Source organism: Pinus tabuliformis, chromosome 3_1 (assembly GCF_031772625.1).
Source record: "Pinus tabuliformis cultivar Carrire ecotype Pingquan chromosome 3_1, CPIR1, whole genome shotgun sequence".
In the NCBI taxonomy this organism is placed as follows: Eukaryota; Viridiplantae; Streptophyta; class Pinopsida; order Pinales; family Pinaceae; genus Pinus; species Pinus tabuliformis.
In genome coordinates, this window is record NC_142301.1 from 203,643,801 (window position 1) to 203,670,760 (window position 26,960).

Here is a 26,960-nt window from a genome sequence, read left to right on the forward strand (position 1 = left end):
AAGTGAATTCGAATCTATTTTTTTTTTGTGTGTCAGTATCCTTCCAAGGATCAATCTGTGCAGCAAATATCTTTGTCTCCTGTTTGCAATATGATTCTCTATGTTCTGTAAATTCCCTTAAATCAAGCAACAGGTGGGTCTATTTTATGCAGCAGTGTAAAAAGAATATATGTATTGTTCTGGTGTTCTTCTAGGCAACCCTACAGAATGGAAAGTTCCTAGTAATTAAAAATTACTGCAACGATACCCTGGATTCGTATGCCTGAGTTAATGGTAGAATTTAGTATTACTCTGCGACTCTTGTATTATCAGAACACTTACTAAGCTACCTAATGTTGATTTGCTTGATTGTTTTGATGTTACTTTATCAGAAAAGTTGTCTGACATTCACTATCTTATTAACTGTTTGACAATCATTATATTGAATATCTAAATGCATCATTAGCATCATTATATCGAATATCTAAAATCTGCACTCTACCAATTATTAGCATGATGCATTTTTCTTTCAAGGAAGCATGGTGATAAGTTATAACTACTTTTTCATTATATTACGAGTAGAATCTCACCAGCTAATTGTCCTGTTCTCAATCAATAAAATAAATGGCGTGATTGACTTTCTTTTCTTAGATTTAGCATTGTTTTGCCTTGCCTGGGTTATCTTGTTTCTCAGAAATCTTTGTGTGCCTCCCAAGCTGTCTCATGTGCGGTGTGATGTCATGCAAGCAGCAAGACTCTCATAACAATGAATGTATCAGTTTCTTTGTCTCTGTCATTATAAACGTTTTGTCCACCCACATTGTTTTACTAATCTTATTTTAGTTTACAGTGTTCTGAAGCTTTCTAACCACAAGAAGTGTTTCAAGCTTTGAATGTCCAAATGTTTCATCTGCGACTACTATCACAGAGTACAAGGGACTCTACTTATGTCAATGATCCTGCCAATGATGTTACCCTCATCCAATCTGTGAATAAGCTCTACGAAATCTGCAAGGCCTAAACTCAGAAGATCTGGTAGCGAGAATTTATCCATAATCTGGGGATGAAACACCTTGCTGTTTATAAGCATCTGTATTTTCATGGTTTCTTTCATTTCCAACAACTGTGCCTGTTGTTGCATTTGTGATAGCAGTCATGTTGAATTCTTTGTGTGGCTCCTTCATCAACATTGTTTCTTTTTCTACCAATGCATTTTCATTTCTATAAAAAGTTCTCAATAACTTCTGCTGCTGTATCACTAGCTTGAGCTATGTCTGTCTCTTCATAATTTTAGTGGCTTCAGCTATATCTGTTTCTTCACTATTTTCATTCAACACTGATGATGAAATACCCTGCTGTTCACCAGCAGAGGTCTCGACAGCTTCTGGTGCTGTGTTGGTGTCTTCAGTTGTATCTGTCTCTTTACGTTCTTGAATAACTGACAATGAAAGTTTTTGCTGCTCAGCAACAAAGTTTTCAACAACTTCTGGTGTTATATCAGTGGATTGAGTTGCATCTGTTTCTTCAAAATATTCTTTCAAAACAGAAGATGGAGTACTTTTCTGCTCATCTGTAAAGGCCTCAACAGTTCCGGCTACCTAACGTTTTGCAGAGTGCTAACAGACAGTTTCAGTCAGATTTATTATTGAATGCATGATTTAAATGGCTTTACCACCACCTTATTTTGATAAATTTAAATCTTTTAACAACTTAACAGGTCCGAAAGTTGAACCAGCTGTGATACCATATGTAATGACTGTCCTAAATTAAAGAAGTTCTTACCGAAACTGTAAAGATTAATGAAGCTGTGAAACGGTATTAATCTATTTGATGGAGTACTTACCTGATCTGCCACTGCTGTTGCGCTGATCTGCTGCAGAACTTCTCTCGTTACCGAATGACCAAACCACCCAACCGAACCGAGTATACCTGGATACTCAATCCAGTATGCCTCTCAACCGAAGCATACTGTTCCCCCGTGCCCAGAGACTTCAAAACAAGTAAGGCTCAATAGTTCCGAATTACCAGTAGTATGGATAATTTCCTCTCCTTCAGCACTCTCCTTCGTCCTTCAACAGCCCCCGGTTCAGTTTTCCCCCTCACGGTCCATCCCCCCTTCACAGGCATCGAACCCCCCTTTAAATAGCAGAGGTTCCTCCCTCTCTACGCATCTGCTCACCGCCTTTATGGAAGGATAAGATTTTGTTAGGCGGTGGCTGCTTTGTCATGATATCTACCTTTAATTGAATCATATCCTCACCATATCGAATGGTGTCATATTAATTATGACAGTTGGTACTTTATTTTATAAAATAGTATAAGACCATGATGATTTTAAATATTACAATTTACTTTATGTTTTATAAAATGTCAAGTTTAATCATAAGGTATATGGGTTTAGTTTATTAGTACACATTTTGGGTTATATATGTAACATATGAATAAACTCAACTATATTTCTTAATGAGTGTGTATTCTTCCATTTACGAGAATTAGGCATTTAATTTACACCTTTGATAATTAATTCATTTATCTCAAATTTAGACATTCTCCATGAATAGTCGATATATAGTCGATGTGTATATATATTTATATATACTAGTGCAATGTATATGATGCATGCATATGTAGCTACCATATGCATGCCTCACATGCATGCTAATATTGCTATGTTGCTCGTGATTTGAGATGGGTTGTTACACTATGGGTCTATTTCCTTAGGTCTTCACTAACTTTTCTTGGTTTTTCCCCTCTAAGCATCATTCACAAGTCTATTATGGTTTTCTATAACATAGGTGACTGTCTCTCTAGATGAAATGGCTATAATTATTAATATAGTTTGTTTGAACTTTCGTTGTTGGAGTTTCAGGTCCTTGAAGAGATGACCTTAACTGTTCAGATGCAGCTGGTGGATGCCATGTTGCCATTTTGTGCTTTTAATGGTGGCACTGGTAAGTAACATGCATGATATGGAAACACCAATATAATTCTATGGAACCTTTCTGAATGAATGTTTCACTTGTTACTTTAGGTTATAATGTTTGCTAGACTTTTACTCCTCCACTTTTGTCTGTTTGTGTGCAGATGTCTTTGTGGACATTGGTACGTTGCTTTTATCCTCTGAACATGTATCATACTATAAGGCCATTGCTGGGCCTGTCTTCTGCAAAAGCTTTTAGCAAACTTCATATCTTTTGCAACTGTATGATTATGTACAAGGTCCTTTCTCATGTGTGTTCCTTATTTTTAGGGAATAAGTCTGTGGGACTTGGAGCACTGATGAGCTATCTTGGTAAAAGGCCTTATGATACCTTGCATGTAGGAGATCGTTTTACTGCCAGTGGGAATGACTCTGCAACTCGTTCAAAGTGTTCAATCCTGTAAGTTATGTCACAGCTTAAAAGTATATGCAAGTGAAAGGTATTGTAGAAAAAGAACAGAAGCATTTTGAATTAAACGGGATGAATTATAGAAAATGAACACACCCAGTTTGGTATACAAATTGCACAATGGTTTTGTTTATTGTTTAATTGATTGACAACATATAGTAAACACCTTAGTAAAATGTTTAGAATGTGAAATAAATATATGTTATTTAAGGACACATCTTGTCAAGGCATGGTTGCTTGCCATTCTCCCTAGATTTCATTGCATGACTGCTTGCCATCTTCCCAAGATTACATCGCAGGTAGTGATGTTTCCTGCTCCCAAATGCCCTGCCTACACAGGGAACCATTTGCCTGAAAACGACAAAAAACACCATCCATTTTTATTAATACAATGATGTGGTGGGGGAGGTGGGTCCTGTGCTGTGAGTCTTGCCCCAAAGAAAACATATTAAGCCCTTCAAATGAATTTTTGAAGCTGAAAACTTAGAGGGACAAACTTATTGTGAAGCTAGGGTTTTGAAAGCAACATTTTAAAACAAAATCCCTTAAAAAATCATTTATTTCTTTTCATTTCATTCTCTGCTAGGTTTGGGAGTTCTTACGGGAATTCAACTAGGATTTTGGAGCAGATAGTGCATGCACCCTACAAGTTTGTGAGTGCAGCAAGCAACAGCTATTTTCCTGTGATTTTCAGTGCTGAAATGATAATCTATTCCAATCAAAGTGCAGCTGAAGGAGCTAACACACAATACCTGGGCTGCTCCTCAAAGTGATTATCCTCTTTGGCATCATGTTACATGTGAATGGGAGTGTAACATCCATGGGAAAGCTTTTCGAGGGTCTTATACTCATGGGAGACTTGTCATGGGGTTGGGATTTGCCCCGATACACTAAACATGCAAGCTAGAATGCCATTTATAAAGAGGATAGGGAAGCTAAAGCTGCAAAACAAAGCAAGTCAAGGGGATTGCCTCCTGCAAGAGTCTCGGTCAGTCAAATTCAACAAGTACCTCAGAGATTCGCCAAGCAAGCTTTAAACTAGCTGGAAACACATTAATTATGCCTTAATAACAAGGGTCATGAAGGCAATGACCCTTAACAGTATAATGAAGCTGAAGGAAAAGAATGGGAATGTGCGATGAAACAGGAAATTAACTCTTTGCTGAAGAATCAGACTTGGGAGTCAACTGAACTTCAAAACGTTAAGATTGTGGTTGGTTGTAAGTAGGTCTATAAGACAAGTTTATGTTAGATGGTAGGATTGAGAAACATGAGGCCAGAGTTGTTGACAAAGGTTACTCATGAAAAGAAGGAATCAACCTTAATCAGACCTTAGGTCATGTTGCTAAAATCAATACCATCAGAACTATGATTGCTTCGGCCTCTCACTTTCAAATAAGTTTCAGATAATGGACATGAAGAATACTTTCGTCAATGGTGACTTGGATGAGGAAATTTACATGTAACAACCACAAGGGTTTGTGGCATGTGCAACTCAATTAGGAGCATTTGCTCTACAGGTAGATGAAAGCCTTGTATGGCTTGAAGCAAGCACGAAGGGTGTGGTACACCACCATTGGTAGATAGATTGAAAACTAACCCATATAATCCTAATCTTTATGTCCAGGTGTGTAATGGTCAAATTTTAATAGTGGTCCTCTACACAGTGGATTTCACCATTATAGTACAAAATGATTGATGGCACTAAACAAATATTGAAGGACGAGTTTAAGATGACGGAGTTGGGAATGCTTCATTACTTGAAATACAATTGTGGAAAAGGGATGATGTAATTTTTCTCTTTCAATCCAAACATGCAGGGGACTTGTTGACTAATTTTAAGATGGAAGAGTGTAAAAGTGCCTGGAGGCCACTTGAAATGGGCGCTAAGTTGATAGCATATAGTGGTTCAGACACCTGAGAGTGAATGCCGCGTTATTTCAGTAGTTTGTGGAAAGTCTTGTATACTTGAAATCAACGAGGCCCAACATTTCTAACGCAGTTCACTTGGTATCTAGTCTTATGTCTTGACTCGAGGTTGTGCATTGAAAGGTAGTGTTACCACTCAAACTAGCAGGGGACCTAAGGGGAATCCCTAAAGGGCAAATGCTAGGCCAAGGGCAACAAATGGAGACTTAGCCCACTATCACCTCAGCTAAGGCTCTCTTCTATTTATGGATTTTCACTGATGGGAGGAGCCCTGATATGTGTGGAGTCACTACTGAATGATAAGTCAATGGATACGAGTGACCTAAACCCTTTCCCAGAAAGATCGAGGGATGAAGCTTGCTTGCTTTCTAAGCAAGGTAGTATGTGTTTCTAGGGAAAGGAAGAGAGGATTTTGAGGGTTAGGTTTATGACAATAGGCTTGTAAAGGAGTTCCCCAATTCCTAAATCCTTGTTAGAATTGGTATCCCGAATGGTTCTTGAATAATGGTCTTGACTCTTTTGAAGGAGCGAGACCACATGGGGCCAAGTGGACCCAGTCTAGGGTATGAGGAAAGTATGAAGCAACCAATGATATTCTTACCCTAGACAAGGTGGGGAAAGGATCAAGGAAAGAATATCACTTGAAGATGTTGTCTTGACCCTATGAGGTACTAGCTTTGAGGATGGCAGGGCAAGTTTTGATCTTGAAGCTAGGGCTTGACTTTCCTTCCAACTCGTCTGTCAGAATGGCTTCAAAATTGGAGGAGGGCTAGAGGAAAGGCCAGTGCAGGAGATCCTAGGAGATCGAAATTTTTTGATGGCTAGCTTGTCAAGAAATTGATGCCCTAGTCACCCTAATGTGGCTAGGCCTATAAGGATGTGAGAAAACGTGGATTTTAGTGACCACCCTTGTTATATCAGTGCCTTAATCTTTGGGAGAATGGAGTCTATGTTGAGTAAGAGTAGGATTTCTTGGTTCCCAGTCAAGGAGGCCTCAAGATCACTTTGTTTTCCTTTTTGGTCAAGAAGAAGCAACCTTGTAGCTTTTATACTTTGATGTGCAAGAGAAATGGCTTGTCAAGGTCAAATTTTACCCCTAGGAGATTTCGCTCCTATTACATGGCCCATACATTGAAGGAAATGCTATAATAGAGACAAATTCTACAATATTAAGCAGTAAATGCATGCAACAATTAGCCCTAGAACAACAGAAATCCCAGTCATGTTGGAAAATGTAACTAGGTTTGGTCTTGATTTAATGTATTTGAGTCATCTTGTAATGTATTTGTCAAAAGAATAAAGAAAATTATTATTATTATTATTATTATTGTGACTTATTAAAGCATGGGTTTCATGCTTGGGTCACCATGTTTTAGGTCAAAGTCCCCATTGAGGACTTCTAGGATTTATTCTGAGTCAATAGAGTCATTGTTCTTTTAAAGAGACCCTTCTTGGGCTTTTGAATAATGTAAAAAGTTTAATTATTGAGTCAAATGTAATTTATGTATCCTCCACATCACGTCGGCCTAAGGACATCGATTCGACCTCCCTTGAAGCATATAAATAGAAGGAAGTCGAATTCATTTGGAGCACACTCTCTCATAAGAAGTTCGATATCTCTTGAAGCCAGAAGAAGTGCGAAGTAAAAAAGGAAGGGGAAGGAAGTGCGAGTTGGGTGGAGTTTAAGGAGAAGAAGAAAAACGAAACTTTGGTGCCTTTCTTTCTTTGTTTTGTGCCCTAGTTTGGGAGATCGAAGTCTTCCAAGTTTTGCTAATGTCGGAAGCTGCTACATAGTCGAAGTTGCTGAAAGAGAGGTTGAAAATCTGGGAGGCTGACTTGGTGTGGAGGGAAGGTTTGGTCTTTGTCTAGGGTGAAGAGCCTCAAAGAATACTATTGAAAGGAAGACAATTTTCACTAGGTTTTCCCCTCGAGGGGGGTTTTGCATTGGCATAGTGCCTACATCTGGTGTCCATTGTTTTATGTGTTATTGCTTTGGTAATTGCTTGATGAACTAAAAGAAAGAAGATAAAAAGAATCGTAGTAACAAATCAAGAAGATCACAAGTAATTATCAAGTATAAGAAAATCTTTCTACCTTTATGATTTTGTAACATGGTATCATAGCTTAGGTGAAGAAAGAAGAAAAAGGTAGTCTCAAGCACTTAATCAAGGAACCATTCAAAAGGGTTATTTCAGGGAAGAAGTCCACTATATTCAAGAAAGATGTCTAACACAATCAAGGGAGAGAACAAACTTGAAGGAGCCTCAAACTACAGGTCTTGGAAGAAGATGATTGACCTTGTCCTTGAAAAGAACAAGGTTCTAGACTTGGTCCAACGAAAAGTAAAGAAGCCTACATAAGACTCCAGTGATGTTGACAAAGTAAAGTTCAGGGAACTAGAATTGGTGGCCATGACTCTAATGGTAGAAGGAATAAAGGACAACCTTGTCCCATTCATAGCCAACATCAATCATGCTCAGGAAATGTATGAAGCCTTGTCAAAGTTATTCACTATTAAGAACATTGGTCAAGTAGCAAGTTTGAAGAATGAGCTAAGGACCACAAAGATGACTAAAGAAGACACAATGGCCTCCTTCTTTGTGAAGATAGCAAGAATCAGGGATGATCTTTTGGCCATTGATGAAATTATTCCAAACAAAGAACTCGTGATCACTGCTCTCTTAGGATTGCCACCTATTGGGGGTGCATGTGTCGTAGGACTTAACAGTTGGAAGGAAGCTCCCACTTTTGAAGAACTATGGACTGCCTGCAGTCAAGAAGAATTAAGGATAACATTAGTTGCCAATCCTGAAGATGTTTCAAATGCTTACATTGCTCAACATAAAGGAAAGAAATCGAAAGGACCAAGGAAGAAAGTTGACATGTCCAAGGTAGAATGCTATCAATGTCATAAGAAGGGTCACTACAGGAGTGATTGCCCTGATAATCCAAGAAACAAGAAGAGAGAAGGAATCAAGGCAATCATGCTGAAGAGGAAGACCTAAAGAAAGCCAAACCCAAAGAATCTGACATAAGGGACTTACACTACTAAGTCCTTTGTTTGTAGCCTTAGATATCTTATTTATATTTTTGATGTTTTAGAATTTATAGGTTTTTAACATGTTTTGGGGAAAACACATTGTTTGTTTTTGTAAGTTTATAGGTATCCCTCAAGCTTTGGAGGGAGCCCCCAACAACTCTCAAATATAAGTATCTCATTTCCTTTCAGTTTTTGGTTTCATGTACTAATTTAGTTTTGATTATATTAAATGCTAATCATCATTCTCCCTATATTGTCTTGATTAGGAAAACATTTGCTATATTTTCAAGGAGTATGAAAGAGGACTTCTCAAGGCAAGGTTTGTTAAAGAACTAAGGTTTTCTTTAAAACATTGATTTCTTTATAATAAATGTTTATTCATTTGACAATCTATTACTAACATTATTGTGACTAGCTATAGTGAATCATATTGATTCTTATTTTGGGTGATTCATCACTTGATAAATCAACTCCACTCCTATTCTTAATTGATTTTATAGAACCCTAGACAGGTTCTCTGGAAAACCCTAACCTAAGGGTATGCTGAAAATGTGTGAAACTCTAGCCTGCTTGGGGTTATTGTGAAATGCTATTTGAAGTTCTTGTTGATGATGTCATTTTTGGGACCAAGAAAACTTAACTTGTTGGACTTGAATGATAAAGTCTAAAATCCCAAACCTTTGAAGTTTTGGTAATTTTGGGTTTGCTATGTTCTTATATTGAAACCCTAACTCATTAGGGTTTGGTGGAATGTGTAAGAAAGACCCTTATAATGCCTTAGAAATGATTTCCTTGGTCAGTGTGTTTGTCTAATCAAACCCTAGTCTAACAAGTTTATTATATGTCTAACTCTTGTTGATCTTTGTGAAGTTGGGTTTGACTAACACATGATATGAAATGTTTATGCATGATGATGAAGTCCTAGATGTATGAGTTGACATATTTGTCGGTGGTCATGAATCTTAGGGTTTGGAACTAAACCCTAGTAAAAGTTTGTCGTTCTAGGATAATAATATTTGTGAAATTCTAGGGTTTTCGAGTTAAGCCTTAGAAGAAGTAAAAATCTTTGATATAGGATGACAATATGATGATTTGAAATTTGTGTAAGATTGTTGAAATCTGAGTTTTGGGTGGGATTGATGTTTGATCGAAAATCTAGGGTTTGCAACTACGCCTAGTGGAAGTTGGTCATGTTAATGACTAAGTTGTGACTGGTTTTCATTGATTCTTTTATATGAAATCTAGGATTTTGTATGAATTCCTAGTGGAAATCTAACATATGAATTTTGAAAGTTGATAGATGCCTTGTAGATCTATATTTGTTTGAATTGTTTCTAGGGTTTGCTATATGTTGTAGTAGGGTATGTTACACCTTTCAAAGAAACATTGAAACCCTAGATTGAATGAAAATTGTTATGAAGTAGTCTAGGGTTTATGACAAAGTCCCTAGCAAGATGTTGAAGAGTACATATCTCTTGTTTGTAATTAAGTTTGGGTATCTGATATGTATAAAGTTGAAATGATTCCATGATTCTGATAGATTTGATTGTACTTGCTATCTAAGTTGCGCACGTACACAATCTTCAATATGGTGAAGATGCTCGTTGATGTGATAAGTATGATGAGGATGATGATAACTCTGATTAAATGGTTGGAAGCCATGAAAGATTCTTCGATGACGAAAAGATCTCCCTAAGATGAAGAGGGAGTCTGGACAAAGAGATGCTCCCTGGTTGAGAGGGACGGCATAGTTGTTGACATAGATTGTCATTGATGTCAATATGGCAATATTCGAGGAACCAGAGGAAGCAAATAGAGCCATCAGAGGAAGCAAACAGAGCCAGAGGAAGCAAATAGAGCCATCGGAGCAATGGAGGAAGCAGACAGAGCTATCGGGAGCTATCGGAGCAATGTATGCCACAAAAGGGTCATATGCATGCAAATGAGCTATCGGGAGCCATATATGCGTTTAACACTATCAGGAGCTATCAAAGGAGTGAAGGATGCATTAACACTATCAGAGGCATAAACCCATATATATATGCATTTAACACTATTGGAGGCATAAACCCATATATATATATGCGTTTAACACTATCGGAGGCCAAAACCCAGAGATATATGCATTTAACACTATCGGCGGTCAAAACCTTTACATACATGGAAAATACACTATCGGGGGCAGAAAGACTTAGGTATAGTAGAATACATTATCGGAGTGGAGAAGGTTATGTATATAGGCACATATATACATATATTTCAGCGGCAATGATAATCAGCGGGTTCGGGTGTGTGCCACTACCCAAAACCCCCGATTGCGATATATATATATATATATATATATATATATATATCTGGTTCTTTGTCCAAGAGCTGTTTTAAATTGTCTGGTTCTTCCATTAAGTAGTATTTGTCTGAGCTACTGTCCACGAGTCTAAGTTTGCGATAAGGCGCTGGTAGAGAGCTGTGAAGGCGAAGGACTGCCGTGTTTGCTTTCCTGGTGCACAAAAGCTTTGATTCTCCTCTGTTCAGGTGCTTACTCATACTTTCTTTCAATGGCTGGTTATATGAATGAGTTTTCTCTTCAGAAGCCCGAAGACAGAAAGATAGCTCATAAGAATCGATGGTCTTTTATGAATAAGTTTTTAAATAAAACCAGAAATGAAGATGTTCTCTATGATGAAAAAGTATTAGTACAAGAATTTGAACCACAGCCTAACTGGACATTGCCAGAGATTGATATTGATAAGCTTTATAAAATGCCTGTTTTCCAGTTTCGAGCTGCTCAGTTATTTAGATTTACATATGTGAATATTCCTATTTCCACTGGCCAGTCTGTATATCAAATCCCACTAATACATCCAGAAAATATCAAATGGGGTTTAGAAAATGGTTATAGATATATCCATATCGGTATCATACAATTTGGAATTAATCCTCTAGTCCGTCCTGGTCTAAATACTTCATGCTTGACATGTGTCCTTGATACAAGAATGAATAACTTCGACGACGCTTTATTGGGAGGATTCCAAAGGCCCCTCAATAATGGCCCTGTTTGGTCATCAGTTATCCCTAGGTATCAAGTTTCATTGACAGACCCTTATATCAATGAATTCTTGAATGCTTATATTCAGTTTTATGGTTTTGACATTGCCCCACAGTCACAGATTGCTTAGCTCCATGCTTCTATATGCCTGAGATTTGTCTCCACCTCCATGCCTCCTCTGAATCCAAAGTTAGCTGGTAGAGCTTTAAAAGAAGGTGTTATTGTTGGCCCTGGTAACACTGCTCCCCTACAGATTGGTTTTGCAGAATGTACTCTTCTAGATGAATGGAATAGTACTTATATTCCACTTTCACAGAAATATCCTCAACTGCAAACATCTAAAGTTCCTCCGAAATTGTCTCTCGTCCATCATCCTGACGGATCCTCTGGTCTTAAATTTACCACTCCTTCACTTACTAGATCTATGTCATCCTTCCCTAGATCTACAATTTTGGGTGGTAGGAATCCACATATACCCCCTGTTCCCAGAAGTTTATCATCAAGACATTCTGCTCCAAGAGAGGATCATAGAAAATCCACCTCTCATAAACCTGATGATTGTCAGTTCTGTGTTCCATCTTCATCTTCTACATTCCAGACTGATGAATCCCCTAGCTCTGAAGTCTTTATACCTGATATCAAAAGTTTCTCACTTCCTAGAGCTCAGTCAGAAGTTACTGCAAAAATACCAGAAAGATATTTAGAATCTGGAAATTCTAGAAGGACATTTAGCAATGGAACGAAGAAAGCAGATTTCCAATGGTTATCTATGAGAGCAACTTCTGATCCAGATCAGAATGAAAATGAAAAGCTGCATAATTATACAAACTACCAAATAGTTTGTATGCTTCAGAATATTGATGATATAGCCCGAGATGTTTTAGAAATTAAAGAGCACATAAAAAAGATGCATACTGGTTATATTGAGACATTGGGAATCCAAGATACACACACACAAAAGTTAAATAATATTCAGTCAAACATGGGTATCATTTCCAAGTCTTTGGAACATCTTACAAATGCACTCCCCACTCCTGCTTCTCCACCTCATTATAGAGAAGTAGATGTCTTAAGTTCAAAGCTGAAATTCTCCTCCAATTCTGATGAATCAAAGCAAATCTTTTTTAAAGGGATAGAGAATATAGATAAAGCCAAACTTGAGAAGATCAAGAAAGGAATCAATCTAGCTAGAGAAAAGACAGAGTTGATGAAGAATAGACTAGCTGATCTTCCTTCTGTTGAAAGTCTAAGACTACCAAAGAACTATGTCAGCCTTAGTTCTTTGATGAAACAAAATGGCCAACCATCTGCTCCTTCAATAATGGCCATGTCAGGAGTAACTGGTGAGCAAACACAAGGTGAATCAAGTTCTAAAAGAGACAGAAGTGATTCTTTTTTCCATTCCAACAAAGGAAAAAGAGGTGCTGGTGATACCAATGCACATGAAGCATCAGCATCCAGCCTGTTCAGCAGATATACTGAAAATCTGCAATCTATACCTATAAGACTAGACAATCCTGCTTCCAGAGGATATGGAAATTCATTGTTAGTAAATATTGATTGCCTTGATTATAATGAAGTAATTGCTGTTTTGCATAATGTCCATGCTTGGGCATTACAGAGGAAAGCTGAAGCCAAAGTATCATGGTCTGATGTAGTTACTCAGATTGTATGGTCTTTTACTGGCATACTAAAGCAATGGTGGGAAAGGCTTGCAGAGGAAGAGAAAGATCAAATAGTTGAACATAGTACTAATCCATTAAGAGCACTGTTTGAAGCATTAAAACATGAATTTGTTGGATTAGTCCCTAAAGATTCAGCCCATCATTCACAGCTATTTCTCTCCCAGAAGTTATGCGACATTGATTACTTGCAAGAGTATTTTTGTGTTATGAAAAAACTTCTGTATCAGGCTAGTGATCCACATAATGTTGCCTATCTGAGATATTACATCCAGTCTATGCCTGGTAAAATTCCTGATCTAATTAACCAGTACATAGCAGATCATAAAGTAAATTTGGAAGGACAATCATTTGCAGCTATTCACCAATTGATTGTCACAATATTGTAGAAAGAATGTGCAGAGAGCAAAGCCAAGAAGAATTTTTCAAAGCAGATGCACTTTAGCACAAAGCTTTGCAATAATTTCAAAGAAACCTATAATTTTGGTTGTCACAAGAAAAATGAAAGAAAGGTTTCTAAAAAGGCAAAGTTTGATAACTCTTGCTCCTGCAAGGCTGATAAATACTTTCCTAAAAAGAAAAAATACTTTCCTTCCAAAAGATCATTTAAAGGACGAAGGGTAGTATTTAGGAAAAGATCAAAACCTTCTAAAAAAGGTGTGTGTTTTATTTGTGGTAAAGAAGGTCATTATGCTAACGCTTGCAGAGAAAGAAAAGATAAAAAGCAGATGAAGATAATGAATTTCTTTTCTACAATACATGATCCACAAGATTGGGATCTCATATCCCACTCTGATGGAGAATATTTTGAAGTTTCAAGTTCTTCTTCAGAATCTTCAGATAGTGAAATTCCTGAAATCAGGAAATTAACAATTGATTCAGAATCATCTGATTCTGATGAAACATTCATTCCTGATATTAAAATGTTCAGTTTGAATTCCTCAGGAGAGATACAAGCAAAGATTGCAGCAGTCAAAGCTGATCTAGCACAGTTAGATCCAGTTCAGTTTACGGCAAGAAGAAGATTGATTGAAAAACTTGAGAATCTTGAGAAACAACTGCCATCCAAAAGGAAAGAAAGATTTTCAGAAGAAGAAAGAGATGATGATGACTTCATCGAGAAAGAGTTCGATTCAATGTTCAGACCTTTGCAGATTTCAGTATCTCCAGGTATGAATCAAATTGATGCTCTTAAAAAGAAGATCACAGATTTGGAATCTTCAATTCATCATACAAGGTCAGAAATGATACAGTTGTCATCCAAACTTCAAATACTTATTTCTGATTATGATGATTGTAATTCTAAATTAACAAGCCTACTGATGAAAAATGTGCCAGTTATTGAAGAGATATCCCCAAAGAAAAATGTTGAGCTTTTTAATGTTATGGGCATCGGAGACAGAGTAGTTATTCCAATAAGAATTAAAGTCCCTAGCATTAAACCTTATACTTTGGATGCTCAAATAGATTCTGATGCTATGAGTAGCTGCTGCAAATATAAAGCCATTCCTCATTATTATTGACAACCTACTAAACTCTAATTCAGGGCTATCACTGGTGATTTAATGGAAATAAGTCACATAGCTCCTGAATTTCCTATTTTCTTGAATGATGTCCAGGTTTTTGTCACTTTGTATAGTTTTGATACTGGTGCTGATGTTCTGTTAGGACAAGATTTTCTGAAGAAATATTTGCCAGTCACTTTTGGACAAGATTATGTTATATTCTCCACCACTGCTGGTCCTATCACAATCCCTGCTTCCAGTGATTACAAAATTAATGTGCAGCCTGAAGATCAGGATCCTCTCCAGTATAGTCTGCAAGATCTGACCAAGATTAATAAGATCGTAAAAAATGCAGAGTTACATGGTCCCAAAACTTTGCAACAAATTTCTGATAAACTTCGTGCAGATTGTACTTCCAGTAGGCCAGATGCCTTTTGGGTAAGAGAAAAGTATTTTGTTGCACTACCTTATCGAGAAGGATATATTCCTAGGCCACAAAAAGCCAGTGCAAATCATATAAGTCCAAAAGAGAAAGAATTATGCAAAGCAGAAATTGAACAATTGTTAGAACAAAAGCTTATTGAACCCTGCAAGAGCCCTTGGGCCTGCCCGGCTTTTTATGTCAATAAGCATAGTGAGCAGAAAAGAGGCAAGAAAAGGCTTGTGATTAATTATAAGGCTTTGAATGATGCTCTTCTTCCTATTCGATATCCTCTGCCTAACAAAGAATTGTTACTTGCTAAGATTGCTAATGCTAATGTGTTTAGCAAGTTTGATCTTAAAAGTGGATTTTGGCAGATTGGTATTATTCCTGCTGACAGGTATAAAACAGCCTTCACTGTTCCTCATGGCCAATATCAATGGAATGTGATGCCCTTTGGTTTGAAAAATGCTCCATCTGAATTCCAAAAAAGGATGGAAGACATTTTTGGTGGGGAAGAGTACATTATTGTATATATTGATGATTTGCTTGTATTTAGTAGAGATGTAAATATGCACAAGATCCATTTAGAACAATTCTACCAACTTGTATATAAGCATGGATTAGTACTTTCAGATTCAGAAGAGAAGTTTCAGATTGGAAAAGTCAAGATTGATTACTTGGGTTTACACATAGAAAAAGGACATGTAGAACTTCAGCCACATGTGCTAATCCATCTATTAAAGTTTCCTGATATAATTGCCAATGTAAAGACCCTGCAGAGATTTCTTGGATGTCTGAATTATATAAGAAAATTTTATGCTAAACAATCAAAGGATACAAATATACTGCAGAACAGACTAAAGAAGAAAGTTGTCAGTTGGACAGATGAAATCACAGCAGCAGTAATTAGTATTAAGAGTAAGCTTAATGGTTTGCCGAAACTCAAGCTTCCTGATACTAATCTTCCTTTTATACTTGAAACAGATGCTTCTTATCACACTTGGGCTGCAGTTTTGTTACAAAAGCATGGAAGAAAAGAATTGGTTTGTGCCTATTCCTCAGGATCTTTTGATGATACAGAGAAAAAGTATCCTTCTTCTCATAAAGAAATACTTGCAGTAAAGAGAGGAATAAAGAGATTTCACTTGTTCTTGAAAAGTGTTAAATTAATGTCAGAACAGATCTAAAGCATATGAAACAGATGTTGGCAAACAAAAGATTGTTAGAACAAGGTAGTACCAGAGTACTAAGATGGACACTATGGTTAGAAGGTTTTGATTTTGATATTATTTACAAATCTGGTGCAGAAAATTATCTTGCTGACATGCTTACCAGAGAAGGTGCTCAAGAAACCAAGGAGATCAAGATGTTCAGACCACTTAATCAGCACGAAGCTTCTACAAGTCAGTCCAGTCATGTCGAGTCTAAAAGAGTTAAGTATGTTACAGTCTGTAGTAACTGTCATTATGAGTTTTGTCTAGAATGTCTATCAAAACAGGTCCGAGTCTTGCCATTATGCTTAAGACAAATCATTTTGCAAAAATGGTTTGATTCTGAGGAGTCTAGATGGTCATATACAAAAGAGTTACCATATAGGATTAGGCCATGGCGTGTTTATTATGCATTGTCTAGGGAACCAGATCCTGTTTATTTTGGGTGTATTCAAAATACTGACTGGACATGGTCAAACTACTTTTCTATCCACCAAAGAGCTAGGATACATGGTTCGGTTAAGGTCATATTTTATGCTCACGCAATAGATCCCTCTAACAATTGGTGGAGTCCATGGTTTAAGCTATTCATGTTTAGATATTTGCCTAGAGCTAAAAGCATTTTTGATAGGACTTTTGCTGAGTTTGTCAGAATCTTCCATTGGGAAATGCATGTAGCTGTCCAGAATGATTACGTCTTAGAGTTTGAATTCATCCACAAACACACAATTGTCATTCCTAATGAAGAAGATGAGTCCTTTAAGCTTTCTGTCAGATTCAGAGGATTGATATCAGTGGACCCACAAGACAGGCCAACATTCATGTTCACATTCCCATTCTTTTGTTGTACCAGAGATACAGCACCATATTGGCTAGATGAATCTATCCCATACGAAGTGCTGGCTCCAAACAATGAAGAACTAATTGAGGAATTGATAGAACAAGACCAAATCAGACTTGGCCATAATGATCCAGCTGTTCCAGATACACATGCACATGATTATGACGACAGGGCTAACAGCGACTGATTGAAAGGATCAATCAAATGAAATCCTTTCATATCCTGCTTTATTTGTACATATACTGCTCTTTGGTTTCCGTGGGATTTAGTCCGAATAAAATCTCCACTGTGTAATTACTTTATCCTGCTGTTCTTTGGTTTCCGTGGGATTTAGTCCGAATAAAATCTCCACTGTGTAATTACTTTTGTATAAGAGCCGATGTCCTAGATTCCGACCATCTTTTCACTTCAGAGATGTCATGATTCGGTCCCCATATGGCTTAGCCTCCAAGGGACGAGATAACAAGTGGTTGTCCCCACTTGCCCGAATCTTAAGAACTATTCATTACTTTTTTGTACAAAGTTCTTTCGTGATAGACATCTTGCATGATGTTCTAGCGAAAGTTTGATTCTTTTGGTTTCAAGTTCCCGGTAAAATCTTTCACCGGATGACCTGCTAGGATATTATAAATACTAGCATTGTAAGCTCATGAGGGGCATTAGAGTCTTGAGAGTTTTGAGAGAGTCTGAGTAGTATTATAGTCTGAGTGAAGTCTCCCTGCTCTGCATCTGCGAGAAGTTTTCTCGATCTGCTTGCACCACGGAGTTTAACTCTATAGTCTGTATTGTGAGTTTGAGTTCTTTGAGTTTTAGACGAGACGAGATCTCCCTGCTCTGCATCTGCGAGAAGTTTTCTCGATCTGCTTGCATCACGGAGCGCTAGTCTCATATCTGGATTCTGTAATTATCTGAAAAGAGTTCTTTGAGTTTTAGACGAGACGAGATCTCCCTGCTCTGCATCTGAGAGAAGTTTTCTCGATCTGCTTGCATCACGGAGTGCTAGCCTCATATCTGGATTTTGTAATTATCTGAAAAGTAAATATATATATATATATATATATATATATATATATATATATATATATATATATATATATATATATATATGGGGACCCACGGACCCGAACGGGTTATAGCAACAACCCTATATAATATCGCGTCTGTCATATCGGGAGTCATGTATCGCATACATTGTAAAGCCTTGTCACTCCCGCAAGCGCCGATTGCGATTGCAAGACCGGACCCGATGCAACATTAAAATTGACTTAATGGTATATCGCGTCTGCTATGTCGGAAGTGACCATTGCAAGTTATAAAGGGATGGTGCGATATGCTGCGACTGCTGATTGCGATTTCACTGCGGACCCGATGCAAGTATAGATGAGGATGCAATGAATTTGAAGTCCACCTCTTTAACAGTTTCACCTGTTTTTGCTCATATTTCATGTGTATTTGAATATTTGGCTTGTGCGGGGTTTGGAGGCAGAAATACATTAAGGAATGCTCTCGATAGTTCAGGAGGCTGAACTAACGCTGATTGCGATTGCGATTAGGATGTGGCATGTTTGTTAAACAAAATAGCCTCTGTGGATGCCTGTTATCATTTAAAAACAGGGCTCTGTTACAGTTGTAACAGACATCAACTGAAAAGCCAGGACGCTGAATGGAAAGCCAGCGCAAATGAAACCGAAAAGCCAAATCAATGGAGAAGAGGGAAGCCAATGAACAAGCCAGTGCAGAGGAAGCTAAAGCAAGCATGGAAGAAACCGAAGAGTTAGTGGGAAGCAGAAACAAACAGTCAGAGGCATCAGGAATACAAAAACAGAAAAAACAAGGAAGTGTGTGTGCAAAAGAATTAGAGTGAGAGGAAGCCGAAGTTCAGGCAGAGGTAGCAGAGGCAAGAGAAGCAGGAGAACAGGAGTGAAGCAGAAGCTCAACAGGTATAGGAGCTGAGAACCACAACAAAACAGTTTATACCAAGTTTGGGTTGGAGTCCATGGAGTTGGAGCCTTAGAATTGAAAGGACCGAAATCCTTTGGAGTTGGTGTTCCTAAGTGCAGAATTATTGCCTTGGAAGAACAAAGTTGGTGCTCTAGAGGTTGGAGCCTCACAAAAGTCCAAGTTGGTGCTTGGCAACTGATTGCAACTAGCTATATATTGTATTTATTTCATTCCACTGTTTGTGTTAATAAAAGCATTTGTTTCAGCTATCTATTTTCTGTGTTCCATATATATATATATGTTTTTGGTGATAAAAAGAACAACATAAAAAGAAACACTGGTTCACCCCCCTCTCAGTATTTCCAACAATAGCTTGGTTTTGATTAAAGAATGAATTTCAGAGGATATGTTGTTGCATGAGAAGTAGGGAAGGAAAGTGTATGGTTGAGGAATCTTCTATCAGAGATTCGGTTGATAGTCCTACTATGAAAAGTTAAGGAGCAACATCAAGACCCCAGAGGTTTGTATTTGATTATGTACATATGAAAATATTATTGATTGGGGTTGTATTTGTACAGGTGAATCTCTCAAAGGTGTTGATAGCATGTTGGTTATCAATCAATTTGATTGGGAGAGATTGGTTATCCTTGATTTGCTGAATCTAGGAGTGTTGAGGCTTTGTGAGTGAAGCATTGCCTGGGAAGACATCTGGTCAGCACTTTGTGTTGATGTCTAGGTCCCAAAGTTGGAAAATGTGGTGTTGATTATAGAGCTTTGTTTTTGGATACACACCTGGATCTTTGGGTTGGTGGTTAGCAAGTAAGCTTGATGGTACCTAGAGAGGTTGAAAGCTTGAGTCCATCTTAGTCCCACTCGGATAGATTGCCTTGGTCAGGAATCTAGTCTGTGGCATTACGGTGCCTAAATTGTTGAGAGACCAATGGATAGATTGCCCTGGTCAAGAATCTAGTCCATGGCATTGCGGTGCCTAAAGTTCTTCATGGTTCATATAGTTGAGATCTTCCTTGTACTTGTATATGATGAATACCTCCCTAGTTAAGAGGGAGTGTTGGAAAATGTAACTAGGTTCAGTCTTCATTTAATGTATTTGAGTTATCTTGTAATGTATTTGTCAAAATATAAAGAAAACAATTATTATTTTATTATTGTGACTTATTAAAGCATGGGTTTCATGCTTGGGTCACCATGTTTTAGGTCAAAGTCCCCATTGAGGATTTCTAGGATTTATTATGAGTCAATAGAGTCATTGTACCTTTAAAGAGACCCTTCTTGGGCTTTTGAATCATGTAAAGAAGTTAAATATCGAGTCAAATGTAATTTATGTATCCTCCACATCAAGTCGGCCTAAAAGAGATCAAGTCAGCCTAAAGACATCAATTTGACCTCCCTTGAAGCATATAAACAGAAGCAAGTCGAATTCATTTGGAGTACACTCTCACAAGAAGTTCGATATCTCTTGAAGCTGAAAAAAGTGTGTTGTTGCCCAGATTGTACAGGCACTGCGACAACACTCAGGACAGGGGCTGCCACTCTAATCCCCGCTCGCACCATTCTAGTTTCCCAACAACAGGCTATGGGGGGTAGTCCCTGTGGAATGAAGTGAAGGAAATCAAGTTGAGAATCAACTTACTTGGGACACACGGATGAGTGGCCTAGCCACTTGGTTGAAATTAAGCAAGATTATTGATTAAATTAGATTTTCTATTATGAGACCAGTGCCTTAATGGAGTCACAAATTCTTTCTTTTTAGGCTGTTCATTATTATATACATGAGGGAGTGACTGTTGAGTTTCATCTCCCGATGACTCTCCATTTTCTCTATTATTTATTTAGATTATTTATAGTTGTTCACCCAATCCCTATGATTAGGTGTCAACATTCCCCCCCTTAATCTGAAGGGATGTTGGTGAGTCCAAGCATCGTTCTGAATCTTTCAAACTTTTCTCTTCCAAGCGCTTTGGTGAAGATGTCTACAATCTGCTCATTAGTGGAACAATCGCGAAGATGGATTGTTTTGGCCTCAACATGATGTCGAATTAGATGATATTTTGTATTGATGTGCTTCGTTCGATCATGGAACTTTGGGTTCTTGGCCAAATTTATTGTCGAGGTATTGTCAATCATGAGTGGAGTCGAATGTACTTTTTTTACCTGCAAATCTTCTAGAATTTTCCTGAGCCACACAATTTCTTTTGTTGCCTCAGCGGCTGCCACATATTCTGCCTCTGTTGTGGAATCTGCTGAAACTGATTATTTGCGTGATCTCCAGGAGATAACTCTTGATCGAAGACTCATAGCATAACCAGAAGTAGATACCCCAGTTTCTTTGTCTCCATCGAAGTCTGAATCAGAGTATGCAATCAAGCTAAAGTCACTCACCTGTGTATACTTGAGTCCAAAGTCTTGAGTTCCCTTCAAGTACTTTAGAACTATTTTTGTAGCAAACCAATGTCCTTCACAAAGCTTTTGCATAAACCTGGATAGGATTCCAATAGCAAACGAAATGTCTGGTCTAGTAGTAGTGAGGTAGTTCAAACTTCCTACAAGCTGTCTATACTTGTTGCATCCTCAAATTCTTTTCCTTCAATGGATGTGAGCTTTAAGTTTTGTTCCATTGGAGTAGTGAGAGGATTGCATTCAACCATGCCAAACCTGTTCAACGGATTTCCAATGTACTTTATTTGAGAAATGAATATGGACTTTGGATGTTGAGTTACTTCAGTACCAAGATAGTAATGAACTTAGCCCAAATTAGTCATTTCAAAACCTTTCCTCAATTCCTTCTTTATGGATGCAATGTATCTCTCATTGTTCTCTATCATCAAAAGATCATCTACATATACCACAAGATATACAACTATTTTGCCAACTTTCTTGACAAACAAAGTTGCATCATCAAGATCATAATGTTTGAAATTGAGTTTCAAGAGATGCCTAGTTAGGTTTTCATACTAGGCTCGCAATGCTTGTTTGAGGCCATACAAGGATTTCACAAGTTTGCATACTTTATCTTCATGCACTTTCACAAAAAATCCTTCAGGCTGGGACAAAAACATTCTCTTTTAGATCTCCATTCCAGAAAGCAGTTTTTACATCCATTTTATGGACTTTCCAACCATTTTGAGCTGCTAGGGCAAAGAGTGTCTGGATGGTAGCCCATTTTGCTGTGGGGGCAAAAGTCTCCTCATAATCGACTCCTTCCTTCTGTGCAAAATCTTTTGCCACAAGCCTGGCTTTGTGCTTGTCAAGTGAGCTATCAACTTTATACTTGTTCTTGTAGACCCACTTGCAGCCAATTGGTTTGGTTCCCGATGGAGGATCAACCAGCTTCCAAGTGCCATTCTTTATCAAGGCATCATACTCCTTTTGCATTGCTTCTTTCCATTCATCACGAGAAGCAACTTCTTTGAAGGAAGTTGGTTCAAAATCTGTAGACAAATTCAATTCACAATCATAAGAAACATCCATATCAACAGGTGAATCAGAGTCATCTACATCACCTCCATTTTGCCGGGTTGAATTTCTAGTTCCTCTCTTTCCAACCTCATCAGGATGAACACTTTCAAGTGTCTTTGTCAGCCACTTTGGGGGGGCCTTTCTGAGATGGTCCAAGTTGCTTAGTTGATTGAGTTGGGACTGAATAAAGATTGAGTCTCCCAATCCTGTCAATCACATCACTCAAAGTATCATCCGATGTTGGTGTTTCATGCAGGGGAGAGAGTGCTTCAGAAGAAGATTCCATAGCTTGATCTAGTATAGGAATTCCCCATTCAAGATGTGGAATCTGATTATCAAATTCTTGAAATGATTTTGCATTTGCGAATATATCCAAGCGATCAAGTTGCCGCTCAACAACATTGTCAGTTTTGGATGATTCAAGAAAGATTACATCTCTAGATACAACAAACTTTTTATTGACTTCATCATAGTGATGGTATGCTTTGGAGGTGTTTGAATACCTGAGGAAGATACACTTACGACTTCTTGCACCAAGTTTGTTTCTATGTAGCTTTGATATCAAGGCATAACATGTGGAACAAAATACCCTTAGATGCTTATTGAAGGGATGTGTCCATACCACATTTCATAAGGAGTCTTGTTTCTAATAGCATTAGATGGACATCTATTCTCTACATATACAACACATAGAACTGCATCAGCCCAAAATATCAATTTTACATTTTTGAAAAACATCATGGAGCGCACCATATTTAAGATTGTCCTATTCATTCTTTCAACTACTCCGTTCTATTGGGGATTATAAGGCACAATTGTTTGATGTTTGATCCCATGTTGGCGGAGATAGTTTTCAAATTCATTTGAAGTGTATTCTTTTCCATTATCAGTGCGAATAGAGCCAATATGAGATTGTGCATCATTTTCCATCCATTTATGAAAGTTCTTGAATGTTTGAAAAGCATCAGATTTGTTCTTCAATAAATAAACCCAACACATTCTGGTGTAATCATCAATAAATGTCATCATATATTTATTTCCATTTGCAGAAGGAACAGGCATTGGACCACATAAATCTGAATGAATGAGTTCAAGTTTTCTATGTGCTTTGGAATGTGAATCATGAAAACGCTGTTTGCTATGCTTTCCTAGAATGCATGCATCACATTGCTTAAGTTTCCTAGGAATTGTAGGCAAACCAGTAACACCATTTTTCTTCAACAAGCGGAGGCTGTCATAGTTCAAGTGTCCAAATCTAGCATGCCATAATAAACTTGATGGAAATGTACCTTCATCATAATGAGAATTGTATGAGAAATTTTGTGCATGAGCAGAGGTACCTTGCAACTTGAGAAGCCTTTCTTCTTCTATCCCTATCATGACAAGTGAGCGGTCTAATGCTTTTCTTACCTCAACCTTGCCATCAAACATGTGAATGGAGTGTCTTTGCTAGCAGATGTGGACCAAGGACAACAAGTTTCTCCTCAGTTGTGGGAGATATAAAACATGATGCAGAAGAAAGTCTGGAAGACCAAGAAATTTAAGCCTAATTGTGCCAAGCCCTGATGGCTTGAGTTTTGATTTATCTGCAAAGTATGCTGCTCCATCAACATTGTCAGTAAATTATTCAAAAAAATCTCTGCTAAAAGTCATGTGGCAAGTTGCTCTTGAATCAAGCAACCAATCATTTTTCCAAGAAGCAAGTGAAGCATTAAATAAGTCTTCATTTACTCCAGTGTTACAGTGTGCCACAACATAGTGAGCGGATTCAGGTGCTTTACCTTTCTCTTTGTCATTAGTTTTACCTTTGGTTTGGTTTCTTTCCTTTTCAATTCTATCCCAAGGCAACTTGCATGTGGATGCATCATGTGATCGATCTCTTTTGCAACGTATGCAATGTAAACCCGACTTTTATCCTTGAGAGTGTCTGCCCCCCTTGCCTCTGAAAATTTCTTCTTCCTCTTCCTCTTCGACCACCTCTTCCTTTGGAAGAATCTTGAACAACATTATTCTCTCTATGTGCAAGACACACAGCCTCTTTAGAAAACTGAGGAGCTGTCTTCTTCCCAAAATCTTTCTCTCTTTCAGCAAATTTTTTCACAAGGGAGTCAAAGGTAATATCTTTGAGGTTTCCATTTGCTTGCAATGACTCAAGATAATTTGAGTAAGTGGGATAAAGTGCCTTGAGAAAAGCTGTCAGAGGAATGTCCAGTTCAACATTAGTGACTTTGATATCACGCATAATAGATTTTACTTCTGATGCAAGAGCAAGAGGATCATCATTTTGTAATTCAAGGCTGAACAATTTAATCATGAGTTGAACAACTTCAAGTGAAGAGTGTAAGTCATAGAGTTCCTTCAGTTTTTGTAAGGCTTCGAAAGCATTTGAAAATGGTGAAATATGGCGACTCACCTCTCCATTTACTGATGCTGCAATCAATGCATAAGCCTTGCTGTTCTTATTTCCCCAAATGATGAATTCTTTGTCTGAGGTAGGCTGTTCTGGTTCTTTGTCTCCGTCTCCAACACACACTCCTTTCCATAGCTCATTAAAAATGAGAGTGTGCTTAATTTTCTTTGACCATTCTGGATAGTTCTCTTTCCTAAAGAGAACTACTCCAACAATAGATATTAGTGAATGCATTCCCAAAAAAAATATTTGCTTTTGGTTTCCAAAACAAACACAACCTTTCTGGATATCTTCTGTTTAGGTGGAGAAGAATTCGCTATATTAATACTTTTAATGTAGTATATATTCCTCCACTCACAAATATATTATATGATGGTTTCAACATATAAACCATATAATATATATCCGAAAAAAATACCATCCAAAATTGTCTTTCTATTATCACCATTCAAAAATCTCAACGAATTTTAATACTACCACCGTTTTCAAAGGAGTTGAATGGGCTTCACGCCATATACATTCACCATATCTCAAACTTTTGTCTGCGGAACTATAGTAGTGAATTTGCAACCAGTTTGAAAAATACCCCAACAGTCTTCGACGTTGAGACAATTGGAACTATGGGAGTGGAGCTGAGGAACAGGGATTTATATGCAGACTTTCAAAATATTCATATTGAAAATCAGCATATACAACGTTTTGATATCGGACCAGCAAGACAATCATTCAATGCATATAAATAATTCGTAGCAGTAGTATGCAACGTTTTCCAGCAGTCTGCAAATATTGATATAATGGAGGGTCATTTGATCTTCTACCAAACTCAGAGCGTACTCAGTCTAGCACCATGCTTCAGGGAATAATAGACTCAAATGCAGTTGCAGTCACAGTGTTGGTCATAACACCACGCTTCCAGCTGCGCCACCCTTCCAGCACATAGTACGCAACACTTCCTGGCATCACATGACCATTCCATGCAGCAACTGGCTCCAGTCTTCACAGTAGGCAAAGCAATGCCTCAATGCAACAAATCGACCCTTCAGCACTCCCACTGTATTTAGACTAGTGAATTCAATAATGCACAGAATCTTGCAGGGATAAGACAGAGAAATCACTAGCGTAGGTGTACAGGATGCAAAGAAGGTGACAGTTCTACAAAAATAGGCAGAACATGAGGGAGTTACAAAGGGAGGAAAGCTAAAATTAAAACTGCCTCTGATACCATGTCAGGCCAGAAGGTAACTCAAATGAGATTATATTATTCATTTAGGCTGTTCATTATTATATACATGAGGGAGTGATTGTTGAGTTTCATCTCCTGATGACTCTCCATTTTCTCTATTATTTATTTACATTATTTATAGTTGTTCACCCAATCCCTATGATTAGGTGTCAACAGAGGCTAATAGGAAGTAGTCCAGGGCCTGATTAACGATACCTTCTATTAGGTGTCTATCACCTTATGCCTCTGGCGCTGCAGAGACTATGGCTCTGACAACTGCAAGGTCACCGTGTTAACCACCAAAGAGTTGCTGAGGCCCCTCAAGCTAGATAAGAAGGGTTGCCCTATTCCTCTATCAACCTAGCTTATGTTAGGAGGTAAATTATTAATGCAAATCTAGATCTAGTATGCTTATGCAAGAGATTATGAGTGAGATTTATCTTGAGTTAAGATGTTCTTAAGTTGTTTAAGCACTTAATTAGAATATTTTTAAGAGTACTTAACAATATCGAATTGCAATCTTAGACAAAATAAAATGCTTAGAGATACACGTGTAAATTTCAAAAATATTCCACAAGATACCAAGTAACCCAATATGCCAAATGCTTAAAATAGTCAATCAAGACGCTGATCACAGATTTATACCAGTAATACTACTTCAGAAAATTTATATCTTATCAATGTTGTAACAATAGTGCATAAACCACTTCAAATGATGAAACTTGCCCAACACATGAAACACTGAAATTCCAATGACCAACAAATGTACTTTGGCCTGCTTAGATCACTTTAAGATGATGTATTTAGTCAAATTTCAGATCTGATTTATTGTTCTGCAGCGGTAAGTAAAGATAGATCAACAAG

General features: G+C 37.7%; 1 protein-coding gene across 4 annotated transcripts in view; it reads left to right on the top strand.

The window, feature by feature from the left end:
• Positions 1-26,960, top strand: part of LOC149186504 (IMP-specific 5'-nucleotidase 1-like) — a 355,273-nt gene that overhangs the window by 244,913 nt on the left and 83,400 nt on the right. For 2 of the 4 annotated variants that reach the window (XM_089411011.1, XM_089411013.1), the window contains 3 exons: positions 2,849-2,930; positions 3,064-3,081; positions 3,230-3,359. In XM_089411011.1, coding sequence (XP_089267137.1) covers positions 2,849-2,930; positions 3,064-3,081; positions 3,230-3,359 — 230 coding nt within the window. Of the gene's footprint in view, positions 1-2,848; positions 2,931-3,010; positions 3,082-3,229; positions 3,360-26,960 lie in introns of those variants that run through there. The other 2 variants (XR_016255698.1, XM_089411012.1) reach the window with 2 other exon arrangements.